Below are 25,838 nucleotides of genomic sequence, written 5' to 3'. Positions count from 1 at the left end.
TGACTCTGATCCCCATCGTAGCAGTACCAATAGTATTTAATCGTATCAATGAAACTGAGTGGAGAGCGTGAAAACGAACGGAACTGACGTCAGTCATGTAAACTGTTGAAGTGATCCATGGTAACCGAGTCCTTAGCAGTGCAGCAACCACTCAGCCTGTCAAAGCTAGTTATGCATTGAAGAAACCACTCTTCGGACCGGCTCTCTCCGGTGCAAAATATCGGGTTCAACGTGAGTAACATCAATTCACCAAGCTCTTTCATTCGTGCAAATACAAATCGACGAATTTCCGGAATTTGAGTATGGTCAAACCAATGCTGTTGCTACACCTAACGATAGCTATCTAACGTTAGCTAATGCTGAAGACCTCTTCATGAAACTGCAACATTTATGTGATGTTGATGGTAGGCAGTGTTAATTGGTTCAGCAAATAAGGGCAAATATTACAACGTTATGCTATCAGCTATTGCATTAGTTTTTTTCCTGCGCAAAATGAGAGATTGATATCCAGCAGTTGAAAGATTGATGTCTTGATGTTGTTTTATTTTACGGTTTCGAGGAGAAAGATCCCGTTGCAGGAGAACCTGCTTTGACCATTGTGCCATTGATCGCTACATCACATTCTTATAGTAACAACATTTGAAGGATCGTGAAGATGGCGACTGGAGCGGGTTGGCAGCAGTACTACAGTCCTGCTGTTGGCAATCCATCGACCGGAGCAGGGAAATATAATTCTGGCTCATCATCAACAATCACCATGGAATATACCCAAGATCTGCACCTCAAAATGAGCAAGAAAATAGCACAGCTGACAAAGGTAAGGATTGTAACTGTTATATTTAGATATTCGGGTATCAAGGGTCCTTGTATCAGGTGCTGTGACCCTGCTACTGCACCTGTCAAGGCTCGGGTGCTGAGGAGGTAACTGACCCCGATCCTATAGTCCATCAGCGAATCGATGCTCTGACTGTACAGAACGCCAATGTAACAATTATGTTGGTAGCTAATGTAGTCATTAAGTTTGTAGAAAATGAAATGCCTAGTGTGGTCATGGGTATTATTCAATCATACAATTGAACACGAGACGCCATTACTGTATTACTCAGTGTCTTATACTGCTCAATAATAATAACTTTTAACCCGAGGTGCTAACAGCTGTTTATACCACCAGCTGGAATGAAATGATTTTGTGTGTGTGTGTGTGTGTGTGTGTGTGTGTGTGTGTGTGTGTGTGTGTGTGTGTGTGTGTGTGTGTGTGTGTGTGTGTGTGTGTGTGTGTGTGTGCGCTGATCACAACCTAAAGCCATTTTCAAATTGAGAACATGTAATTGTTACCCCTTTTAATAAAACCTATGTTTTGCTACAAGGTAATTTCGGAGGCAAGTATCCCATCCACACTAGGAGCAAGATCCATTGAAGTAAAGAAGAGATAGTGGTTCCACATGATCCTAGAACCTGACCTTGTATGGGCTATTAACCCTTTAAAGTGGGCACAGCTTTTGCTCATGGCAAGGTTTCACATTTCAGTACATTTTATATGTGAGTTGGCTAAAGTACAAGACAGACTAGGACACCAGACTAGTATTTTACCTACTCTAGCCTTGCGGTTTTCCATTTGATAACCAATCCAAAAGGATGGTCCTGCGAACTAACCCAAAGTGTGTGTGACCATGTTGTTTGTACACCCCAGCAGCCCCTCTCCTCTGTCTGTGCTTCATCTTTTAAGACATTTCTTTTTCTTTTTCCGCCCTGTCAAACAGACACAGACAGACTTCAACTGATTTAAAGACTAGTGGCAAGTGTCCTCTTGTCCAGGTCATAACTCAGTCAAAACATTGCAGTAGTGGACATGTGTCTGAAAGGGGATACATGTAACCTGCCCTAAAGAAGCATTAGAAGGCAGCTCCATTGTCTGTTTCTGAAGCTCGAGTTTGGTCAAACCACTGTCTCCTACTCACTGCAGTAAGGTCCTGATTCATAACGTTTGCAGTGTCATTCCGAGTAGGTTGACACTACAGTATTTTGAAGCTCATTGGGATGCAATACTTTCATATTTCTCAGCTTTACAGCACAGCATTAGATGTTTGTTTCAATCTCATAGTCACCTGAATGAGTGATGCAGAAAAAAAAAGTTTGGATGTAAAGGCATTTCAAACTGATGGGCCATATTTTAGCCTACTGTAATCATCTTTTTGAACGGAAGCCTAATATCAATGTGATTTATATTTCCTTTATTGGTCTTTTTAAATCAGATCTTGTGTCACACCATTTGCACAAAATCCTTTCTGTAAAATGTTTATTTTTCTTGTACCACTGCCTGCGCGAGAGCAGTATTTTATTGTCCGTTGAATTTTATATAGGTTGGCTGTGAAGACTGTAAGTTGGCCATAGCAACCAGCTCCATATAGTTCAAGGCAATATCATGCCGATATTAAGATGCATGTTTTTCTGAAGCAACTGGCCTTGACCAGTCTTTTGTCCTTAGCTTCGGCTATGAGTAAGGTTATGGGTTTCTAGATAAAAGCACCTAAAAACAGAATATTATGCACCCTTAATATTGTTCCAAGGACAAACAGGTGCAAGGCAGTCTAATTTTATAGCCTATTTTAAGTACAGAGCTGGATCTAGCTGTAGGCTTTAAAAGCTTTCCACCTGAATAGTCAAACTACAACACTATTATACACAACAGGGCTACAGACTTTGACCATTTTAGTCACATTTTTGCGACCCTTTGATATGGCTGTGTGAGTTATATTTTTAATTGGTAGCATCTGTGCGAGTTGCACATTCTACCTGGACAACGCAATCAAAACTGCCTATTTCTTGCCTGGATAAGACCATGATATGGTCGAACAGTAAAGTGCATTATCCTCATTATTCCTGAAATGATCGTGTCTGCCCTGCAGCTGTGCCTGTTTCGTTAGGGACGGCTGCTGTGATGAGCGAGCTCACTCCCTTTCCCCTTATGTGGGCACTGAAACATGCATTCTCTATGTATAAAATGCAATTTGGAAGCAACTACTGTTGTACTTGTTGAAAAGCCCATCTCCACTTTCTGTACTGTAGGTATACTTTTTATTTTTCAACTCTCAATATTGAGCTAGAACCCCACTGTTTTATAATACTTAATTTCACAAAACAACAAACCTTTGAATGTAGTTTTTATAGCCGTGTGTTGAGCTACTTCTGCACACATTTAGCCCTTCAGTCATCCCTGACGTCAGTATACTATTCTTCATTGACAATTACAGGCTCTCATTGAACAGTTTCCACAAGACCCAAAAGAGATCAATGCAAAACACTCAGTTCTATCATGGTGAAAATCCTGTGTTCCAACGGCACGTTGTCTTAGCTAATCCAAGTTTATCATTTTAAAAGGCTGATTGATCATTAGAAAACCCTTTTGCAATTATGTTAGCACAGCTGAAAACTGTTGTTCTGATTTTAAAGACACAATAAAACTGTCCTTCTTTAGATTAGTTGAGTATCTGGAGAATTAGCATGTGTGGGTTCGATTACAGGCTCAAAATGGCCAGAAACAAAGATATTTCTCCTGAAACTCGTCAGTCTATTCTTGTTCTGAGAAATTAAGGCTATTCCATGCAAGAAATTGCCAAGAAACTGAAGATCTCGTACAACGCTGTGTACCACTCCCTTCACAGAACAGTGCAAACTGTCTCTAACCAGAATAGAAAGAGGAGTGGGAGGCCCCGGTGCACAACTAAGCAAGAGGACATGTACATTAGAGTGTCTAGTTTGAGAAACAAATGTCTCACAAGTCCTCAACTGGCAACATCATTAAATAGTACCCGCAAAACACCAGTCTCAACGTCAACAGTGAAGAGGCAACTCCGGGATGCTTTTATTCTAGGCAGAGTTGCAAAGAAAAAGCCATATCTCAGACTGGCCAATAAAAAGAAAAGATTAAGATGGGCAAAAGAACAGACACTGGACAAATTTAAGTTTTTGAGGTGTTAGGATCATAAAGAAGAACATTCGTGAGATGCAGAAAAAAATGAAAAGATGCTGGAGGAGTGCTTGACACCATATGTCAAGCATGGTGGAGGCAATGTGATGATTTGGGGGTGCTTTGGTGGTGGTGGGAATACATTTACATGTCTAAGAATGGCCTAGTCAAAGCCCAGACCTCAATCCAATTAAGAATCTGTGGTATGACTTAAAGATTGCTGTACATCAGCGGAACCCATCCAACTTGATGGAGCTGGAGGAGTTTTGCCATGAAGAATGGAGCTGGAGGAGTTTTGCCATGAAGAATGGGCAAAACTCCCAGTGGCTAGATGTGCCAAGCTTATGGAGACACCCCAAGAGACTTGCAGCTGTAATTGCTGCAAAAGATGGCTCTTCAAAGTATTGACTTTGGGGGGGTGAATAGTTACGCACGCTCAAGTTAATTTTTTGTGTGTCTTATTTCTTGTTTGTTTCACAATAGAAACTATTTAGCATCTTCAAAGTGGTAGGCATGTGTAAATCAAATGACACAAACATCCCAAAAATGTAATTAAATTCCAGGTTGTAAGGCAACAAAATAGGAAAATGCCAAGGGGGGTGAAGACTTTACAAGCCACTGTGTGTGTATATGTGTGTGTACAGTTGAAGTTTACCTACACTTTGGGGTCATTAAATCTCATTTTCCAACAACTCCACAAGTTTCCTATTAACAAACTATAGTTTTGGCAAGTTGGTTAGCACATCTACTTTGTGCATGACACAGTAATTTTTCCAACTATTGTTTACAGACAGATTATTTCACTTATAATTCACTGTATCACAATTCCAGTGGGTCAGAAGTTTACATACACTAAGTTGACTGTGCCTTTAAACAGCTTGGAAAATTCCAGAAAATAATGTAATGGCTTTAGAAGCTTCTGATAGGCCAATTGACATCATTTTAGTCAATTGGAGGTGTACCTGTGGATGTATTTCAAGGCCTACCTTCAAACTCAGTGCCTCTTTGCATGAAAATCAAAACGAAATCAGCCAAGACCTCAGAAACAAAATGGTAGACCTCCACAAGTCTGGTTCATCCTTTGGAGCAATTTCCAAATGCCTGAAGGTACCACGTTCATCTGTACAAACAATAGCACGCAAGTATAAACACCATGTGACCACGCAGCCGTCATACCGCTCAGGAAGGAGACGCGTTCTGTCTCCTAGAGATGAACGTACTTTGGTGCGAAAAGTGCAAATCAATCCCAGAACAACAGCAACGGACCTTGTGAAGATGCTGGAGGAAACCGGTACAAAAGTATCTATATCTACAGTAAAACGAGTCCTATATCGACAACCTGAAAGGCCGTTGAGCAAGGAAGAAGCCACTGCTCCAGAACCGCCATAAAAAAGCCAGACTACGGTTTGCAACTGCACATGGGGACAAAGACCGTACTTTTTGTCCTCTGGTCTGATGAAACAAAAATAGAACTGTTTGGCCATAATGACCATCTTTATGTTTGGAGGAAAAAGGGGGAGACTTGCAAGCCGAAAAACACCATCCCAACCGTGAAGCACGGGGGTGGCAGCATCATGTTGTGGGGATGCTTTGCTGCAGGAGGGACTGGTGCACTTCACAAAATGGATGGCGTCATGAGGGAGGAAAATTATGTAGATATATTGAAGCAACATCTCAAGACCTCAGTCAGGAAGTTAAAGCTTGGTCGGAAATGGGCCTTCCAAATGGACAATGACCCCAAGCATACTTCCAAAGTTGTGGCAAAATGGTTTAAGGACAACAAAGTCAAGGTATTTGAGTGGCCATCACAAAGCCCTGACCTCAATCCTATAGAAAATTTGTGGGCAAAACTGAAAAAGCGTGTGTGAGCAAGGAGGCCTACAAACCTGACTCAGTTACACCAGCTCTGTCAGGAGGAATGGGCCAAAATTCACCCAACTAAATGTGGGAAGCTTATGGAGGGCTACCCAAAAGGTTTGACCCAAGTTGGGGCGGCAGGGTAGCCTAGTGGTTAGAGCGTTGGACTAGTAACCGAAAGGTTGCAAGTTCGAATCCCCGAGCTGACAAGGTTCTGCCCCTGAACAGGCAGTTAACCCACTGTTCCTAGGCCGTCATTGAAAATAAGAATTTGTTCTTAACTGACTTGCCTAGTAAAATAAAGGTTAAAAAAAAAAAGTTAAACCAATTTAAAGGCAATTCTACCAAATACTAATTGAGTGTATGTAAACTTCTGACCCACTGGGAATGTGATGAAAGAAATAAAAGCTGAAATAAATATATCATTCTCTCTACTATTATTCTGACATTTCACATTCTTAAATAAAGTGGTGATCCTAACTGACCTAAGACAGGAATTGTGGAATTGTGAAAAACGGAGTTTAAATGTATTTGGCTATGGTGTATGTAAACTTCAACTGTGTGTGTGTGATATCAATTTGATCAGAAATACAGTGTAGACATTGTTAATGTTGTAAATGACTATTGTAGCTGGAAACGGCTAATTTTTAATGGAATATGTACATAGGCGTACGGAGACCCATTATCAGCAACCATCACTTTCAATGGCAGATTGTGTTCTATACACTGCTCAAAAAAAATAAAGGGAACACTAAAATAACACATCCTAGATCTGAATGAATGAAATATTCTTATTAAATACTTTTTTCTTTACGTAGTTGAATGTGCTGACAACAAAATCACACAAAAATTATCAATGGACGGAGGTCTGAACCGGAGGTCAATGGACGGAGGTCTGAACACACGGAGGTCTGGATTTGGAGTCACACTCAAAATTATTGTGGAAAACCACACTACAGGCTGATCCAAGTTTTATGTAATGTCCTTAAAACAAGTCAAAATGAGGCTCAGTAGTGTGTGTGTGGCCTCCACGTGCCTGTATGACCTCCCTACAACACCTGGGCATGTTCCTGATGAGGTGGTAGATGGTCTCGTGAGGGATCTCCTTCCAGACCTGGACTAAAGCATCCGCCAACTCCTGGACAGTCTGTGGTACAACGTGGCGTTGGTGGATGGAGCGAGACATGATGTCCCAGATGTGCTCAACTGGATTCAGGTCTGGGGAACGGGCGGACCAGTCCATAGCATCAATGCCTTCCTCTTGCAGGAACTGCTGACACACTCCAGCCACATGAGGTCTAGCATTGTCTTGCATTAGGAGGAACCCAGGGCCAACCGCACCAGCATATGGTCTCACAAGGGGTCTGAGGATCTCCTCTCGGTACCTAACGGCAGTCAGGCTACCTCTGGCGAACACATGGAGGGCTGTGCGGCCCCTCAAAGAAATGCCACCCCACACCATGACTGACCCACCGCCAAACCGGTCATGTTGGAGGATGTTGCAGGCAGCAGAACGTTTTCCACGGCGTCTCCAGACTCTATCACGTTTGTCACATGTGCTCAGTGTGAACCTTCTTTCATCTGTGAAGAGCACAGGGCGCCAGTGGCGAATTTGCCAATCTTGGTGTTCTCTGGCAAATGCCAAAGTCCTGCACGGTGTTGGGCTGTAAGCACAACCCCCCCACCTGTGGACGTCGGTCCCTCATACCACCCTCATGGAGTCTGTTTCTGACCATTTGAGCAGACACATGCACATTTGTGGCCTGCTGGAGGTCATTTTGCAGGCCTCTGGCAGTGCTCCTCCTGCTCCTCCTTGCACAAAGGTGGAGGTAGAGGTCCTGCTGCTGGGTTGTTGCCCACCTACGGCCTCCTCCACGTCTCCTGATGTACTGGCCTGTCTCCTGGTAGCGCCTCCATGCTCTGGACACTACACTGACAGACACCGCAAAACTTCTTGCCACAGCTCGCATTGATGTGCCATCCTGGGTGAGCTGCACTACCTGAGCCACTTGTGTGGGTTGAAGACTCCATCTCATGCTACCACTAGAGTGAAAGCACCACCAGCATTCAAAAGTGACCAAAACATCAGCCAGGAAGCATAGAAACTGAGAAGTGGTCCCCACCTGCAGAACCACTCCTTTATTGGGGGTGTCTTGCTAATTGCTTATAATTTCCACCTGTTGTCTATTCCATTTGCACAACAGCATGTGACATTTATAGTCAATCACTGTTGCTTCCTAAGTGGACAGTTTGATTTCACAGAAGTGTGATTGACTTGGAGTTACATTGTGTTGTTTAAGTGTTCCCATTTATGTTTTTGAGCAGTGTATAACAGTGTATAATGTGTATTGTGTGTGTGTGTGTGTGTGTGTGTGTGTGTGTGTGTGCACACTTGGCCTCTGACGTCACGGTATTTCTGTCCAATCAAATTGCCATCGATAAAATTCAATTGTTGTTCATTGTCCGTAGCTTTTTCCTGCCCACAACATAACTCCACCGCCACCATGGTGCACTCTGTTCACAACGCTGACATCAGTAAACCGCTCACCCACACAATGGCATACACATGGTCTGCGATTGTGGGGCCGGTTGGACATACTGCCAAATTCTCTAAAACAATGTTGGAGGCGGCTTATGGAAGTGAAATTAGCATTAGAATATATGGCAACAGCTCTGGTGGAGATTCCTGCAGTCAGCATGGCAATTGCACGCTCCCTCAAAACTTGACCTTTGTGACATTGTGTTGTGTGACGATACTGCACATTTTAGTGGCATTATATTGTCCCCAGCACAAGGGGCACCTGTGTAAAAATCATGCTGTTTAATCAGCTTCTTGATATGCCACACCTGTCAGGTGGATGGGTTATCTTGGCAAAGGAGAAATGCTCACTAACAGGGATGTAAACAAATTTGTGAACGCAATTTGAGACAGACAAGCTTTTGTGCGTATGGAATTTCTGGGCACTTTTTATTTCAACTCACGAAACCATGGGACCAACACTTTACATGTTGTGTTTAATATTTTAGTTTAGTATGTATACATTTTTGGGGACAATTTGGATATCTGAAAAAATGTCATGCCTCGCCTACGAGATATCTCATATGGTTTTGAGATACAGATTGTGCAAAATGCGCATCGGCCATTGCGAGTGTTTACATAGACCTCATTGGTGAAAAGTATTTTAGGACATTGCATTAAAAATACATGGCTTCTAGAGTGGGTTTTATATTTAGAGTTAGCGATCAGGCTCATGTTATTAGTTCCCACTTCCTCAGGTCAATTAGCCCCAAATCATGAATCAGGCCTGTGTGATATTAGTGCACATAAAGATGTAGGGAAATTCATCTCTGTTGGAACAATTCTGGAACCCTATTTTGACAGTAAAATATAACAACAATAGCCTAATGTCATGCATTTTGGTTTGACAAATCACTGGATTAGGTTGCACATCAAATTATCTTGTATCATGCATTCCTGCTTGGACATGTTAGATAAAAAAAACTTACAGTATTTATTGAATTCCATCTCAGTAGTCTATGACACTTCTGAATAAAGAACTGTGAAGGACTTTAAAGACTGTATAAGATGGTTACATTTTGTTTTATTGCGTGGCGCTGCAGAATGTTTTTGTGCTACCAAATCATGGGCTGGTGTCACCAACTGCAAAAGTTACAGTAGTGGAAAAATTAGTCGCAAGCCTTGCAGCACAGTTAAAACATGTTTCCTCATTTACATAGAATAAACCCATTAGTTACATAGTTATATTATCTTAATGATGCTTATTCCCATTGGTAATGGAATATTGCCTTTAAAGAGTGAGTTGGAGCCAGAGAGTCAACCTTCTCAGCGCTCCTGTTCTCCAAGCACTGCCCTGTTAACCTTTCTTGTGGAGCATGTTTCACATAGAATGAAACCAATCTAGCTCCAGCTAGCTCCCAGCACCCTGTATTTACTTCTGAAATGGAGAGGATTGCTCTCTGTAAAGTGATGACAACCACACTTGAAGGAATGTGTTTCTCCCTTTTAGCCCAGCCGTGCCAAGTGGTCCCGTCCATCCCATCTCCCCAGTGGATTTCTCTCTGTAGTGAGATCACACAAGAGGGTGGGCTCAGGCTGCGTTAATACCTCTGCCAGAGAGAGGAATGTAGTGCAATGCACTGTCTGCATGTGTCGTGACATAATCCCAGGGGTTAAAAGTGATTTGATTTCTTTGTCTTATCAGGTGGCAGGATTGCCTGGGCTGTGCTACAGAGCAGATGGCTGTGGCCCAGGGCTTAGTTCCAATAGGTATTGCTGGGAGGAACTGTAACAATATGTTATTTTAGGAAACAGCTTCAGCGTTATCCGGTTGACCTCAGAATGAAATGGCACTGCAGGCTTAACAGAAAACGCTTATTCTGCGTAAGCATGTTAACGCTACAGTACCTATGAGTGGGTAGGAAATGTACTGCAAGATTGCAACCAAAGATGTGCTCCAGAGGGATGGCAAGAAAGAAAGTCTGACAACTCAATCTTTCTCAGGAAATATGCCATTTATGGAGAGAGAAAAAATTGCACATTTTATAGTCAATAGTATTTTGTGGTGAAGAAAAAAGCTTGCTATTTGAAAACACATTGTCCATGACTTTACCTGCAGGCACTGGGGATATTGAACATTATTTCAATTACTCTCTGGAAGGATTCAGAGAGGGGTCAAAATCAAATGAGAACTGTCAAAATCAAACCCTCCTGTAGATAAGGCAGGGTTGTTATTCACCTTGGCAGGATGCTTTGGGATGAATCCCATGTCAGATTTCATTAAGATACGCTCTCATACCCCATGGCTACCTTGTCACAGGATACATGTGGAAACTTGTCTCCGATTTACCACCGACTGTCAAATCAAACTTTATTTGTCACATGCAACGAATACAACAAGTGTAGACCTTACTGTGAAATGCTTACAAGCCCTTAACCAACAGTGCAGTTCAAGAAGAGTTAAGAAAATATTTACCAAATAAACTAAAGTAAAAAATAATTAACAGTAACACAATAACACGGCTATATACAGGGGGTACAGGTTAGAGGTAAGTTGTACATGTAGGTAGGGTGAAGTGACTATGCATAGATAATGAACAGTGAGTAGCAGCAGTGTACAAAACAAATGGATAGGGGGAGGGGGGGGGTTGTCAATGCAATGGTCCAGTGACCATTTGATTAATTGTTCAGCAGTCTTATGGCTTGGGGGAGAAGCTGTTATTGAGCCTTTTGGTCCTAGAGTTGTCGCTCTGGTACTGCTTGCCGTGCGGTAGCAGAGAGAACAGTCCATGACTTGGGTGATTGGAGTCTCTGACAATTTTTTGGGGTTTCCTCTGACATCGCCTATTATATAGGTCCTGAATTGCAGGAAGCTTGGCCCCAGTGATGTACTGGGCCGTACGCACTACCCTCTGTAGCGCCTTCCGGTCGAATGCAGAGCAGTTGCCATACCAGGCGGTGACGCAACCGGTCAGGATGCTCTCGATGGTGCAGCTGTAGAACTTTTTGAGGATCTGGGGACCCATGTCAAATCAAGTCTCCTGAAGGGGAAAAAGTTTTGTCTTGCCCTTTTCACGACTATCTTGATGTGTTTGGACCATGATAGATTGTTGGTGATGTGGACACCAAGGAACTTGAAACTCTTCACTCGCTCCACTACAGCCCCCTTGATGTTAATGGGAGCCTGTTTGGCCCGCCCTTTCCTGTAGTCCACGATCAGCTCCTTTGTCTTGCTCACATTGAGGGAGAGGTTGTTGTCCTGGCACCACACTGCCAGTTCTCTGACCACCTCCCTATAGGCTGTCTCATCGTTGTTGGTGATCAGGCCTACCACTTGTGTTTTCAGCAAACTTAATGATGGTGTTGGATTCGTGTTTGGCCACGCAGTCGTGGGTGAACAGGGAGTACAGAAGGGGACTAAGTACACACCCCTGATGGGCCCCAGTGTTGAGGATCAGCGTGGCAGACGTGTTGTTGCCTACCCTTACCACCTGGGGGCGGTTGCAGAGTGAGGTGTTTAGTCCCAGGGTCCTTCGCTTAGTGATGAGCTTTGAGGGTACTATGATGTTGAACGCTGAACTGTAGTCAATGAACAGCATTCTCACATAGGTGTTCCTTTTGTCCAAGTGGGAAAGGGCAGTGTGGAGTGCGTTTGAGATTGCATCATCAGTGGATCTGTTGGGGCGGTATGCGAATTGGAGTGGGTCTATGGTATCCGGGAGGATGCTGATGATGTGAGCAAAGAACAGCCTTTCAAAGCACTTCATGGCTACCGACATGAGTGCTACTGAACAGTAATCATTTAGGCAGGTTATCTTTGCTTCCTTGGGAACCGGGACTATGGTGATCTTCTTGAAACATGTAGGTATTACAGACTCCTTCAGGGAGAGATTGAATATGTCAGTGAAGACATTTGCCAGTTGGTCCACGCATGATTTTTTTTGGGGTGTTTTTGTGTGTGAATTTTACCCCTTTTTCTCCCCAATTTTGTGGTATCCAATTGTTTAGTAGTGATGAGACAAGATAGTAGCTACAACTCCCGTACGGGCTCGGGAGAGACAAAGGTTGAAAGTCATGCGTCCTCCGATGCACAACCCAACCAAGCCGCACTGCTTCTTTGTTTCAAATATTTTTTATTAAACACACACAAGAATGGTGTATAGGTATACAAGACAGGTATACAATTCTTATCTAAACATAAAAGAGCATACAGGAACAACAAGACCCAGAGTTCTGGGTGCAAAACAAATAATACAAAACACGACATACAAAACAAGGACATGTAGAAAAGCCGCACTGCTTCTTAACACAGCGCGCATCCAACCCGGAAGCCAGCCGCACCAATGTGTCGGAGGAAACACTGTGCACCTGGCAACCTTGGTTAGCGCGCACTGCGCCCAGTCCGCCACAGGAGTCGCTGGTGCGCGATGAGACAATGATTTCCCTACCGGCCAAACCCTCCCTAACCCGGACGACGCTAGGCCAATTGTGCGTCACCCCATGGACCTCCCGGTCGCGGTTTAAAGGTCTACCGAGAGCGTTATCACACAGTCATCCAGAACAGCTGGTGCTCTCGTGCATGCCTCAGTGTTGCTTGCCTCGAAGCGAGCATAAAAGGCATTTAGCTCGTCTGGTAGGCACGCGTCACTGGGCAGCTCGCGTCTGGGTTTCCCTTTGTAGTCCATAATAGTTTTAAAGCCCTACCACAACTGACGAGCATCAGAGCCGGTGTAATATGGAGTTGGTCCCCCCTTTGCTGCTATAAGGCTTTCCACTAGATGTTGGAATATTGCTGAGGGTACTTGCTTCCATTCAGCCACGAGCTGTGTGATGCAACCCGTGGTAAACAGTCATTGCCATACTTACTGCTCATCTGTCATCTGCTAGAACACAGCACTGTGGTGACAATAATGCAGGATTTAGCCTGTAAAGTTCTGGAAAGTGGCTTTGAAGGTGAATATATAGCTCTAATTATTTCACCAAGTGTCTATGACAGACTCCAGGCAGCAATGGATCCTGGGAAACAGTACCCTGACCAATGAGTTTGAAAGTAACCCATAAATTTCTAATGTGATAGGCCCAAGCATTTACCAAGGCTATTTGAGTCGGCTGGCTGTTTGTTGTTAGGGGGACCATATTGTACTGCAGTGGTTCCCAATCAGGATTACTAGGACCCCTGAGGGTACTTGGCCTATCCACAGGGGTACTTGAGAAGACTTGTGACCATATGCTTACTGGTAAAATGCTAATTGGGGGGGTACTTCAGGCGTACTCTGGGCAGAGTAATTCAGTTGGTGGTGCAGTAACCAAACAAAGTTGGGAACCACTGCTGTCCTGTACTGAGTTTCAACAGGGCTGTGAGGAATTGAGGAGCCCCAGAACAATAACAGGTGAAGAAGATTAGAGAGTGCAGGTTGGAGGTGTCAGGTGGGGAACTGATGACAAATCAGGTAGGACACGATCCTGAATGTCAGCACAGGTCAGAACACGAACACACGGACTGACTGTTGGACTAAATAATAACTGTTATTTACATCCGTTTGGAATCTTGCGTCATTCTTATAATGTTTTGAAATTGAAATGCATCCACTGTCATAATCAATGTCAACCCTCGTCATTTACATTATATGGCCGAAAGTCTGTGGACACATGCTTGTCAAACATCTCATTCCAAAATCATGGGCATTAATATGGAGTTGGTCCCCCCTTTGCTGCTATAACAGCCTCCACTCTTCTTGGAAGACTTTTCACTAGATGTTGGAACATTGCTGCGGGTACTTGCTTCCATTCAGCCACGAGCGCATTAGTGAGGTCAGGAGCTGATTTTGGGCAATTTGGCCTGGTTCGCAGTCGGCGTTCAAATTCATCGCAATGGTGTTTGAGGTTGAGGTCAGGGCTCTGTTCAGGCCAGTCAAGTTCTTCCACACCGATCTTGACAAATAATTTCTGTATGTACCTCACTTTGTGCACGGGGGCTTTGTCAAGCTGAAACAGGAAAGGACCTTCCCCAAACTGTTGCCACAAAGTTGGAAGCACAGAATCGTCTAGAATGTCATTGTATGCTGTAGCGTTAAGATTTTTCTTCACTGGAACTAAGGGGCCTAGCCCCTACCATGAAAAACAGCCCCAGACCATTATTCATCCACCAAACATTACAGTTGGCACTATGCATCCGGGCAGGTAGCGTTCTCCTGGCATCCGTCAAACTCGGATTAGTCCGTTGGACTGCCAGGTTGTGAAGCGTGATTCATCACTCCAGAGAACATGTTTCTACTGCCCTAGAGTCCAATGGCGGCGAGCTTTACACCACTCTAGCCGACACTTGGTATTGCGCATGGTGATCTTAGGCTTGTGTGCGGCTGCTCGGAAATTGAAACACGTTTCATGAAGCTCCCGATGAACAGTTCTTGTGCAGATGTTGCTTCCAGAGGGAGTTTAGAACTCGGGAGTGAGTGTTGCAACTGAAGCACACTCGAAGGTTCTGTTCTTTGAGCTTGTGTGGCCTACCACTTTGCGGCCTAGCCGCTGTTCCTCCAAGTAGTTTAGACTTCACAATAACAGCATTTATAGTTGACCGGGGCAGCTCTAGCCAGGCAGAAATTTGACAAATTGACTTGTTGGAAAGGTGTCATCCTATGACGGTGCTACGTTGAAAGTCACTGAGCTCTTCAGTAAGGCCATTCTACTGCCAATGTTTCTCTATGTAGATTGCATGGCTGTGTGCTCGATTTTATACACCTGTCAGCGACTAGTGTGGCTGAAATAGCCGAATCCACAAATATAAAGGGGTGTCCACATATTTTTGTATATACAGTGTATGAAACATAGCTAGCTAGTAAAATTATTTACAGTTGCCGATGTTACACGTTTTCTAACAAGTTGTGAACGCGAGGCGTGGTGCATTGCAAATTAGGAAGCACCAGGCTAACTAGCTAGCCAACTGAAGTCATGTGCTAACGTTTGCTGTTAGGTGGCTGTAGGCGTCTGGTTGTAACGTTAATGCTTGCTGTTTAATGTCCATATCTATATAAAATATATCCCTGATTTGTAAAACTATCTTTTTAGTCGTAGATATGGCTACAGATAGTTTTTCAGCTAACTTAGCCCAAAACATATTTTCCCCCCACTGTATGTTTGCCAACAATACCAATAGGGGTTTCATTATATAAACTAAGCTAGCCACCGTATTTGCCACCTGCCCTCTTGGTTCTGTCATCGGCAATAGCTGAGCTTCTGTTCTAGCTAAATCCAACTCTTTGTTTCAAAATCTGTTCGCTATATTCAGGTTGAAACATGTATGGTTGAATGTCACCATGTACTGTCGCTAATAGAAAATCAAAAAATGCTCCATAGTCGTGCAAGTGAGAGGAATCTCTTGAAGCCATTGCATTCTGGTCAGTGCTTTCAGTTGTGCCCAAACAGTATTTCCAATTTTTCAGTGAGATCCCTATTGGCTCCTTGATTTGTCGATAGAAGTTGCTAGATAACGTTTTGCTACGATGACGTCACAGCACCAATTTGCCTTGCTGCGGCAAGGTTTTCATCAAGGATCTCTCTGTACTTTGCTCTGTTCATCTTTCCCTCAATCCTGACTAGTCTCCCAGTCCCTGCCTCTGAAACGCTTCACCATAAGGATGGTTTCATGTTTCCTCCAGACATGTCACTTGGCATTCAGGCATTCAGACCAAAGAGGTCAAACTTGGTTTCATCAGACCAGAGAATCTTATGTCTCATGGTCTGAGTGTCCTTTAGGTGCCTTTTGGCAAACTCCAAGCGGGCTGTCGTACCTTTTACTGAGGAGTGTCTTCCGTCCGACCACTCTACCATAAAGGCCTAATTGGTGGAGTGTTGCAGAGATGGGATAATCTTCCAAAAGGACAACCATCTCCACAGAGGAACTCTGGAGCACTGTCAGTGTGACCATCGGGTTCTTGGTCACCTCCCTGACCAAGGCCCTTCCCTTCCTCCCGGCGGACAACTCTAGGAAGAATTGTGGTGGTTCCAAACTTCTTCCATTTAAGAATGATGGAGGCCATTGGGTTTTTGAGGATCTTCAATGCTAGACATTTTTTGGTATCCTTCCCCAGATCTTTGCCTCAACACAATCCTGTTTCGGAACAATTCCTTCAAATGGCTTGGTTTTTGCTCTGACATGCACTGTCAACTGTGAGACCTTATATAGACTGGTGTGTGCTTTTCCAAATCATGTCCAATCAATTGAATTTACCACAGGTGGAATAAAATTGTATAAATTATTCAAGGATGATCAATGGAAATAGGATGCACTTGAGCTCAATTTCAAGTCTCATAGCAAAGGTCTTATGTAGCATGTATTGTGTACATTGTATAAAAGTAAAGACTCACAGCTAGACAATGGTAGATCATACATTGCAGTTGAGGAGCAATGGGAAAGTCATTCTGCTTCGAAAGTTGATAAATGGCCCTTGAATATTTTGGTACACCTACTGGAGTGCTCTCCTTTCAGCATCGTTCACACCCTCTTAAAACTTAGTCCCACCCATCTCTAAGGATTCACATGTGAGGCCATGTGGTAAACACACACTATTTGTCACATGCACAGGATACAGAAGGTGTAAACACTAGAGTGATAGTACTTGCATAGTAGCAATATTATTATTATTATTAGATTATGTTTACCCAACACACTTGTCTAAACGGATGGGTCATGTGAAGGAAATGCTATAACCACCCCCCAGCCACATTTAGCTAAGTGGACCGGTCACTATGGTCTAGACATGTACTCATGTTCATTAAATACTATTGATGGCTCTAATCACCCCCAGACACACCTGCTAATTTCATGAGTCATGTAATAATCTGCCTGAAGTGGTGTTTTTTTATTTAGACATGTAGCTAGCTAACTAGCTAACTAAACAATGAACCAGAATAACCCCAACTCATACTACCAATACAAACATTGTCATAGCTGTAGTATGAATCTACAGGTAGCTCAAGCTAACAAACTAGGTCCAATGTTAGCTAGCTAACATTAGGCTATAATTAGCAATGCAAATTGATTTCTGATTAGAATAATATTACTACACAGATCATACATGTAATGTTAGCTAGCAAGCCAGCCAGCTAACCTTTGCTAGATAACTAACAGTAACGTAAACTCACCCCATTCCATACAAATGTGCGCAACCGCGACATTCAAACGAGGCTACAAAGAAAATTAATGGGACTGTAGCGACTGTGTTGACTTCAAAATCTGGGGAGTGAACTACGTTTCTATTCAAGCGTTGGTCGACATGGTACTGGCTCTATAGTATTGGAGAAAAGTTAAAAAAACGGACCCTCCGTTACATCTTGACGTGTCATGCCGTAACGTACAGCAGGCATAAAGCAACTATTTCTGTCTTACAATCTCCACCAGGTGTAGCACTTCTCTCATCTTTTAAAAACAAGAAATTGACAGTGACTGGATTAAGGGGGGGATACCTAGTCATATTTTGTGTCGTCACCGCAAGTGATCACGACTCTCAAAAAAACTGACTTCTGAAGATCACTTTAGCACCGTCCTAAAAACCAGATTCAAATTCGACACAAACCTTCAAATATTTATGTAATCACACATTATATAAACTCTTTATAGCGTTTTATTTACATTTTAGAGGCGATAAGGTGATAAGTTGGACAGATCGAGTGAAAAAAAAGCACTTTTCCCACACGACATCTCCTTCTCACTATCACGAATTAGTTTCGCTTCCTCACCCGCCAATTTTAAAAAGACCCGACGGGGCTCATTGCCTGCTTGAATTATGCAGAAACGGGCAGCGTTTAGGTCATGTCATTTATTTTGTTGGCAAGGGGAGAAATTGTGCTTTACAATGGTATTGACATTACAGTTGATCTGGAAGTATTACGTTTTTGGGGGTGATAAAATAAGGTACGGACCAAGGCGATGTCCAAAAGTGAGTGAGTTTACATTATGCTTTAACTTGTAATAAAAACTACTTTATGACAAAATTAGAAACTTTTTTTTTTATCAGAAAATGTAGCTAGACTCTTACCTGTATATGTGAATGAATGCTTCACGGCAGACTAGAACCTTTTAACTACGTTTTCCTTGTTTGGCCAGCTTTGTGTCAAGTCACTCCGGTTCACACTGACGGTGGTGTGTACAGAAAGTAGCCCATCACTTTTTCCTACTGATCCGTCGATGGCGCCTGCTAAATTCAGGGCATCAATGTTGAGAAAGTAGCAAAACGTTTGTAGTTCTCAATGGCTAACATTATATCTTTCAAAAATGGCACGGTAACAAGGACTGTCAACACATATTGAACAGCTCACGTTATAGACAGGAGCGTGCTACATGGCAGACCAATCCAAACTCATCTCCCTGCATGTCCAGGCCATACATTTTCTGCATGGCTAAACCAACTAGGCTCATTATGGGGTATTGTGTATAGTTTTAGGGATTTGTTTTATTTAATCAATTTTAGAATAAGGCTGTAACCTAACAATGTGGAAAAAGTCCATGGTCTGAATACTGAATGCACTGTACATTGTGAGTTCAGACTGATGGCCTCTCCAACACTGAAGTGCCATTTTCTTCTATTGTAAGATGATACATTTTGTGGTAATTTGCATCCTTGCAGCATGTTGTGAATTCTCAATGTGGCCTAGTTCATATTTAATTCTGCACTTCATGCCTGTCTGTCCTTCTGGGTTGGGAGGGACTTAGAGAAACGTGACACCCTATCCTCTCACAAAACAATGCTCATTGTTTTTGTATCGGCCTCACACGTTGTACCATATGATGGAGTCATTTGGTTTATTGTCTCTCGCACATTGTCTCCCCACGGTATTGTCAGCTATTCCGCTGCATGTTGGCTTCTCCAGCGCTCTGCTTTTGTGTTCTCTCTTCTCTCTGACACACATATTGGTGTCAAGCTTCTCGGATGGTTTCGACACATTGGTCTCTGGCTCATGCACACACACTCGCATACACACAGATTATAACACCACATGCAACCAGAAACATCCTGCTCCTACAGGGAGGGTAGGGAGAGCACGAGCGTGTGAAACAAGATAACATAAACAAATCAATATTCTAACTGGCTGAGGGGCTACAGGTGAGAGTGTACAGCTCCTGCTGTGTCATGGTTACAGAGAGATGATGGAAGGGGACAGGGGCTTTCCCCAGGGACATCCGGAAGGCCCTCTGCTACTACAGCCCAGTCGCCCCCTCTCTCTGCTGCCTCACCCCCCTCCATCAACCCCCAATTAAGATTAGAGGGAGCCGATATGACTTGGCCTTTCTCATCAGACGGCGGAAAGTTAATAGATGTTGACTCAAGAACCCCTCCACCTGCGGCCTGTAAGCGGGAGGCGTGGGGTGATGAAAGAGGCTAAGTAAGTCGAGGACTGCTCGCTCTGGCTGGCTTTGAGGCAGCCATTTACCGCCTGGTAAATGGCTGCCACATCAACATGCCGAGTCGGTGTAGTCTGGGGGACCGGGCTGCCGAGGTGTCTGCCGAGGTGGCCGGCTCAGTCATCCAGGCGCTGTAAAACGACTCGTATCAGTGAAAACGGACTGGCTTGGGTCAGGAGCTGTCCTACCACGCGTACTGGAAGACACTGCTGCAGGCGCTGCGTCTGAGTGTAGCTGTCTCGTACTCTGTCTCCGACTTGTCAGTTTCTCTGTTCTGCAAGCTTAGCTCTCCCCCTCCTGCTCTTTTTCTCTCTGCTTCTTACTATCACACATCATCCTAGCCTCCAAGGTAAATACACAATGAATGGTAAAATGCTTCCACCTCAACCACCCCTCCCATTCCTCGCTCACGGAGCCACGGAGGGATGCATCGCGCTGCCGTCAGCTCTGTTTAACACTGAAGTAAAGTCAGTGGTATTAAACTAGCTTTGAGTTGCGGACCTCCCCAAGACCTTTGAAGTTGAATGGTTATACATCTCTTGGCTTGGTGTTGGGCTTGTTTGTGTGCCCGACAACAGGTGTGATTGTGAGTGTGTAGTGTGTAGAGTGCTACTCTCTCCTCCCCCCTTATAATCACAGCTCCGCCACAAATCTGTTTTACTGGCCTCGTTGACATCGTACTTGGTTTTTAACACCCAACGTGGTGCTGACAACTCTACATAAACGCTCACCATACTACAGACGATAGATCAGATTGGAATTAGCTCACAGTAAAACCCTCAATGGGAATAACTTAGCAGAGGAGTCAAACCCCAGAAAGTTGATTTAAATACGTGGCCTAATTGTAGTGTTTCGTTGTCTTACTGTATTACTGTTCCAGTGTCAAATCTCAGGATTTTATGGTGCATGTGCTAGTTGTGCTAGTTGTGGTCACTTGGCTTTTAGGGCCTATCTCTGTGTGAGACATTTAAACAGGTGAGCTGTGTCAGCCCACTACCTCTCCTCCTTTACTCTACTATAAAGCCAGTTTTAGAGAAGTCTGATCTAGAATTCTCCCCCAGGACTGACTGACTGGCCTCTCCCACAGCCTTCATCACCCTTTCATGATGCTCCTCTCACCTCATGATGTGCCTCTCAGACAGGCCTAATGAGGGAGAGTGGTGGCACAGGCTCTCTCTCTCTCTCTCTCTCTCACACACACAGACACCAGACTAATGTGCAACACGGTGGCAGCGGCGCTTTTAAATAAACATCCATTGTTTCTTGAAGTAGAGATGAGAGGGATATACATGTTTTTGAAATGCTGGGGGCCAGCTGTGCAGATCCTAATGCTGCTTTGATCTATCGCCATGCTAATAGCGGTGTGTGTGTGTGTGTGTGTGTGTGTGTGTGTGTGTGTGTGTGTGTGTGTGTGTACAGCTGCCCTCTGTGTGATGTGTGTTCTTTAAGTCTACATCTGACTCTTTGCTGTGGTAAATGGCAACCCTTGGCTTGGGGATGATTTTCATTGCACGGAGTCTGATGGAGAACGTATTGTTATGTGACCTTGCAGTGAGGGAACCAAGGTCATGGCTGTCATTTTCTGCAAATATTAAAGGGCTCCAATTTGATCAGCTCTGTATATTCACCTCATTGTGAGTCATGAGTGACGTATGCTCACTAGTCGGATTGTGCTTCAGCTATAGCTGGGCAATTCCAATGTTAGAGTGATGCTGAGACACTGAAGATGCCAAGTTTCTTAACAGAATGGCAAACTTTGCGTCTGCACTGGTCTTTAAGGAAACTTGTTTTTGTCAAATGTTCAGGGGAAAGAAAGTCGTCCTTGTGCATAGAGTTGCATGGTTTGTTTGACATACATTCTCTGCATCACAGCTTCACTGCCCAGCTTCTGTCTCTTTTTTTCTTTATGCCGTTTTAAAAGGCGAGGCCTTTCTTACCTGAAGAATGCCCCTGAATACAGGAACCTGTCCAGTCTGCTCGATCCAGCCTATCCTTCTCTCTGGTAAATAGCCACACCGGCTCTGGGCTCGACAATAGACGATAAAATCCAATGAAGCCAATCTGTCCACATGTCTTTGTGTCTGTGCCTATAGCAGCTCTATTGATTAGACTCTTTTGTAAGACAGAAGTGAATGGGGTAAGCGATATAGTTCCACCACAGAGGTGATGGCGTGTGTGAGCGAGCCAAAGCATTGGACGTGCATGGACTCGAGAGCACTGTGCACTGTGTGTCTGGACAGGAGAGGAGGGCAGAGTTAAAAGGCCTAGCACACTGGTGTTTCTGGGGGCAGTTTCTGTTCTGTGCCACTGCCCATGAGAGGCTTTCAGGATGCTCTTCTCTCTTCTGTTTTGACCAGCTCCAAGAGGAGACTCGGCAGTAATCTCCAAAGCTTTGATTCTCTGGCTTCAAGCATCACTCCGCAGGATACAATTCTACTAGAATGAATGTGGTCTATTGAGCTGTCGATGCTGGTGCCTAGTACTGGAATGGGATGCAAGGGAAAGAGGGAGTTACTGGGTCTCAGCTTAGCTGGGTCTTGTTCTCTCTCTCTCTCTCTCTCACCCTCTTTCGCTCTCTTATTATATTAGTTTCCTCTCCTGCCAACTGACTCAACGAATCGCTCAGGTGTCCATGAATACACAGGTTCACTGGAATGTTCTTTGTCATAGACTGAAGTACCCACAGTGATGGAAACCTATGTTCCAAAGCATGAAAAGAAACAACTTTACAAGAAATATGTTTACTGTTTTTATTTTTGTTTTTGCTTTGGGGCTAGAAAAAAGAGAAGGTATTCCCCACACCTCAGTGGGGGACTTTGAAACATTACTTTTGATGTGCTCGAGCACACTTCTATTGCAGAGACAAAGCACCCTGAAGGGGTAGGAAACAATCAGCTTCGTATTCACGCAGTAGTGCTTTTGCGATAGCGAGGGAGGCTGAGGGAGGATGCTGTGCGTTAGGCAGCCTAGCCACAGAACACTGGCAGGACGTGGGCTTTCGGTGTGTGTGTGTGTGTGCCCATCCATCTTCCTCTGTCAGAAAGCAGCTCCCAAATCCTCCTCTTCCCCCATCCTTCTCCTCATCTTCCTACTCCGACATGTCACTGGATGTTTCATTATGTCCTCCTGTGTGTAATCTTACGGCGTATTCTCTCTCTCTTCTGTCTGTCTGTCCCTTAGAATGCATCCCCTGTGTGAAGACTTCTCTCTCTGTCTCTGTGTCTGTGTGTGTGTGACCCTGTAGGGTGTACATCCTGTTATGGGCAGGAGGTCTGTCTCTGCATCCAACCTGGACCATAGCTGATACACCATTTCACAGCTGGCCTATCCATCAGCCACGCAGGGCCACGCAGTCAGGGCACTGGGCCGCCTCAGGGCGCGACCTCACCTAGTGGGCAGACAGACTCCCTGGGCTCAGTTGTGTGTGTCTACCAGACAAGACCAGGTCGGGTCTGTTTAGGTGGCATATGGTGAAGGGGACAGCTAGAAGAAAGGGATGGTTAAATGGACAAGTAGCTAGGCTTTACAGATGAATATGAAGTCAGAAAGGACCCAACATTTATTCATGGACTTAGGTTGAATTGCTGTTGCATAAGCATGTTGGCACTTTTCTCTCCCTCTATGTGTCTGCCTCTGTCATAATTAAAGCTGAATTTCACATTTGGATGGCAGTACATTCCCTGGTTGGACAAGTGCAGAGCATTCCTAGTGTGCATACTCTGGCTACAGGTGTGTGAGGCTGTGAGTGTGGCTGTGTGTTTGTGACAGTGTAGACAGACAGGCTGGATGAAAATGATGTGGAGGTATTAAAACAGCAGCTGTGGAATACAACCAGCAAGTCAACAGAAACAAGTAAGACTGTGTGGTAAACAGCTAATCAAAATGATAGCACAGATTGTAGTCAAGTAGAGGGTTTACAAGTTAAAGACCTGCCTTAAAAGCTTACAGGCAATTGATTTTGTGTTTTTTTTTTTTTTTGGCGTGCAGTGGGTGTTCATTTAGTGTGCTGTTATGCTGGATGCTAAGGTGAAACAGAATGTTAATGATTTAGAATTGAAGGTTGGTGCTCCTGAAGTGTGGGTAGCGTGAGAGCCGGACTAGATGCTCCTCTCGAACATCAAGGCACTGCTATGGACTGGTGACTCATCCAGCTTGATTCTCTCTCTGCTGCAGAACATCAGCAGCTAGCTACCTTTATCTCTCTGGCACTGGCTCTGTAGAATCTATAACACACACACACGTATCAAAAGTAAAAGTATAAATAATTTCAAATGTCTTATTAAGCAAACCAGATGGCACAATTTTTTATTTGTTTTAAATGTACGAATAGCCAGGGCATTCTCCAACACTCAAACTTAATTTACAAACAAAGCATTTGTGTTTTGTGAGTCTGCCAGATAAGAGGTAGTAGGGATAACCAGGGTTGTTTTCTTGATTAGCGTGTGAATTGGGCCATTTTCCTGTCATGCTAAGCATTCAAAATGTAAGTACTTTTGGGTGTCAAGGAAAATGTATGGAGTAAAAAGTACATTTCTTTCAGAATGTAGTGAAGTAAAAGTTGTCAAATATAAATAGTAAAGTACATACCCCAAAAAAACGACTTAAGTAGTACTTACACCACTGTGTACAGTATATAGTTATATTACATAAGAACAATGGTGCAACCCTAATAAAAATACTACTATTTTATAACAAATGCGCTTTTTCCCGCTTTGGATAGTGGTCGCGGTTCATGTTGCTATATGCATAATAGCAAAGTTAACCAGCATATTGGTGTTGAGAGCAATGTGGTGGAGGCAGCAGCAGAATGAGGAGACGAGAAAACAGCCCGAGCCTTATTGTCTAAGAAAAGTGAGGAGAGAGGAAACCCCAACTAAATGATGTTTAGAATCAATATCCTAACTGTTAAATGTGCCTGGCTTTATAAATCATCAATATATCTAGAGAAATAAGACAGATCCTACTTTTGTTGCCTGTTTGAGTGTTTAACAGTTTACTGATTCCGTGAGCACCAAGCCTGTCAAGTAAAGAATTTCACAAATTTGTCTTTTCATCTTTGCTTTGCTGTGACAAAGAGCTTAGCACTATACCAAAGATGGTTTGGTACGGTTTACAAACTTGGGAACCAAACTCGAGTTATCAGTGGTCATCACCTGGACATTGAAATACTGTATTATCACACCTAGAATAAAAAAACTCCAGGCTTCCATCATAATTGTCCATTTCTAAAAATAAAAAACTAATCCCGTCTGAATTGGCCTCTTGAATAAAGGACATTCTGGAGTAATTGTTACATAACCAACATTTTCTAGTAATATTAGTCCCGTGCGACTAGATCTTTCATGAATGCGTGTCACGTAAAGAGAGCAAGGGTTGAGGAATAGGGAATGTTTTTCCTAAATAAATGAGGGGTTTTTGCAACAACTTTTCAGTGGCTGTAAACATGTTGCAGCTTTAGCAACATGGACAGCGAGCTTAAACACGTTGATGTTCTGTGGTGGTCGCTACTGCAGGGAGGAGGGATAGACGACGAGTGCTAGTCACACAGTCACTTGCTGTCTTTTTTTTTAACACCGCAGGAAGTCTGGTTGGACACCCTCTAATCATTAAGTGTGTCTTAATTATTTAATCAAACTGTGTGCTTAAAGCATCAGACAAGCTCAGTAAATATAGTTTATTAATATCCAGAAGGGGCCAGTTCACGGGCCTACGGTTGAATGGCCCTGATGTAGCTAGACATGGCATTTATAAATTAACACGTGCAAAATGTTGATGGTAATGATTCCACTGTAGCCTATGGCCTGTCTGACTTTGCTGGTCTGACCAACAAACACGTCTTTTTTTGTCCTTGATACACTTCTCACATAGGATTCACGGTATGTTGCCTGTAAAAATAATTGGGCAATGTTTTTATATGATCCCCTTTCAAATAGACCCATTTTTACCTCTTTCTTGTCAGCATTCACCTTTTTATATAGCCGTTGCTTAGCCGGCAAGGAGCAAGAGACATTCAACTCTGACCCTGTTGTTGTGATCGTTGTCCTGGTAACCTGATGTGACAACAGCAAGGTCTAAATTCCTCCTACAGAATGCACTGC

At 43.7% G+C, this 25,838-nt stretch overlaps 1 protein-coding gene across 6 annotated transcripts in view; it reads left to right on the top strand.

Annotated features, from left to right (window-relative positions):
• The first annotated feature begins 111 nt into the window (after positions 1–111).
• LOC135505999 (protein FAM184A-like) overlaps positions 112–25,838 on the top strand; it is a 116,918-nt gene continuing 91,191 nt past the window's right edge. For 5 of the 6 annotated variants that reach the window (XM_064925326.1, XM_064925324.1, XM_064925327.1 and 2 more), the window contains exon 1: positions 112–817. In XM_064925326.1, the coding sequence (XP_064781398.1) occupies positions 656–817 (162 nt within the window). In that variant the 5' untranslated portion in view covers positions 112–655. The remainder of the gene's footprint in view (positions 818–25,838) is intronic. The other variant, XM_064925323.1, reaches the window with a different exon arrangement.

This window comes from Oncorhynchus masou, chromosome 19, assembly GCF_036934945.1.
Source record: "Oncorhynchus masou masou isolate Uvic2021 chromosome 19, UVic_Omas_1.1, whole genome shotgun sequence".
NCBI lineage: Eukaryota > Metazoa > Chordata > Actinopteri > Salmoniformes > Salmonidae > Oncorhynchus > Oncorhynchus masou.
Note: the sequence above shows the minus strand (reverse complement) of the source record. Positions and strands in the feature narration are given on the sequence as shown.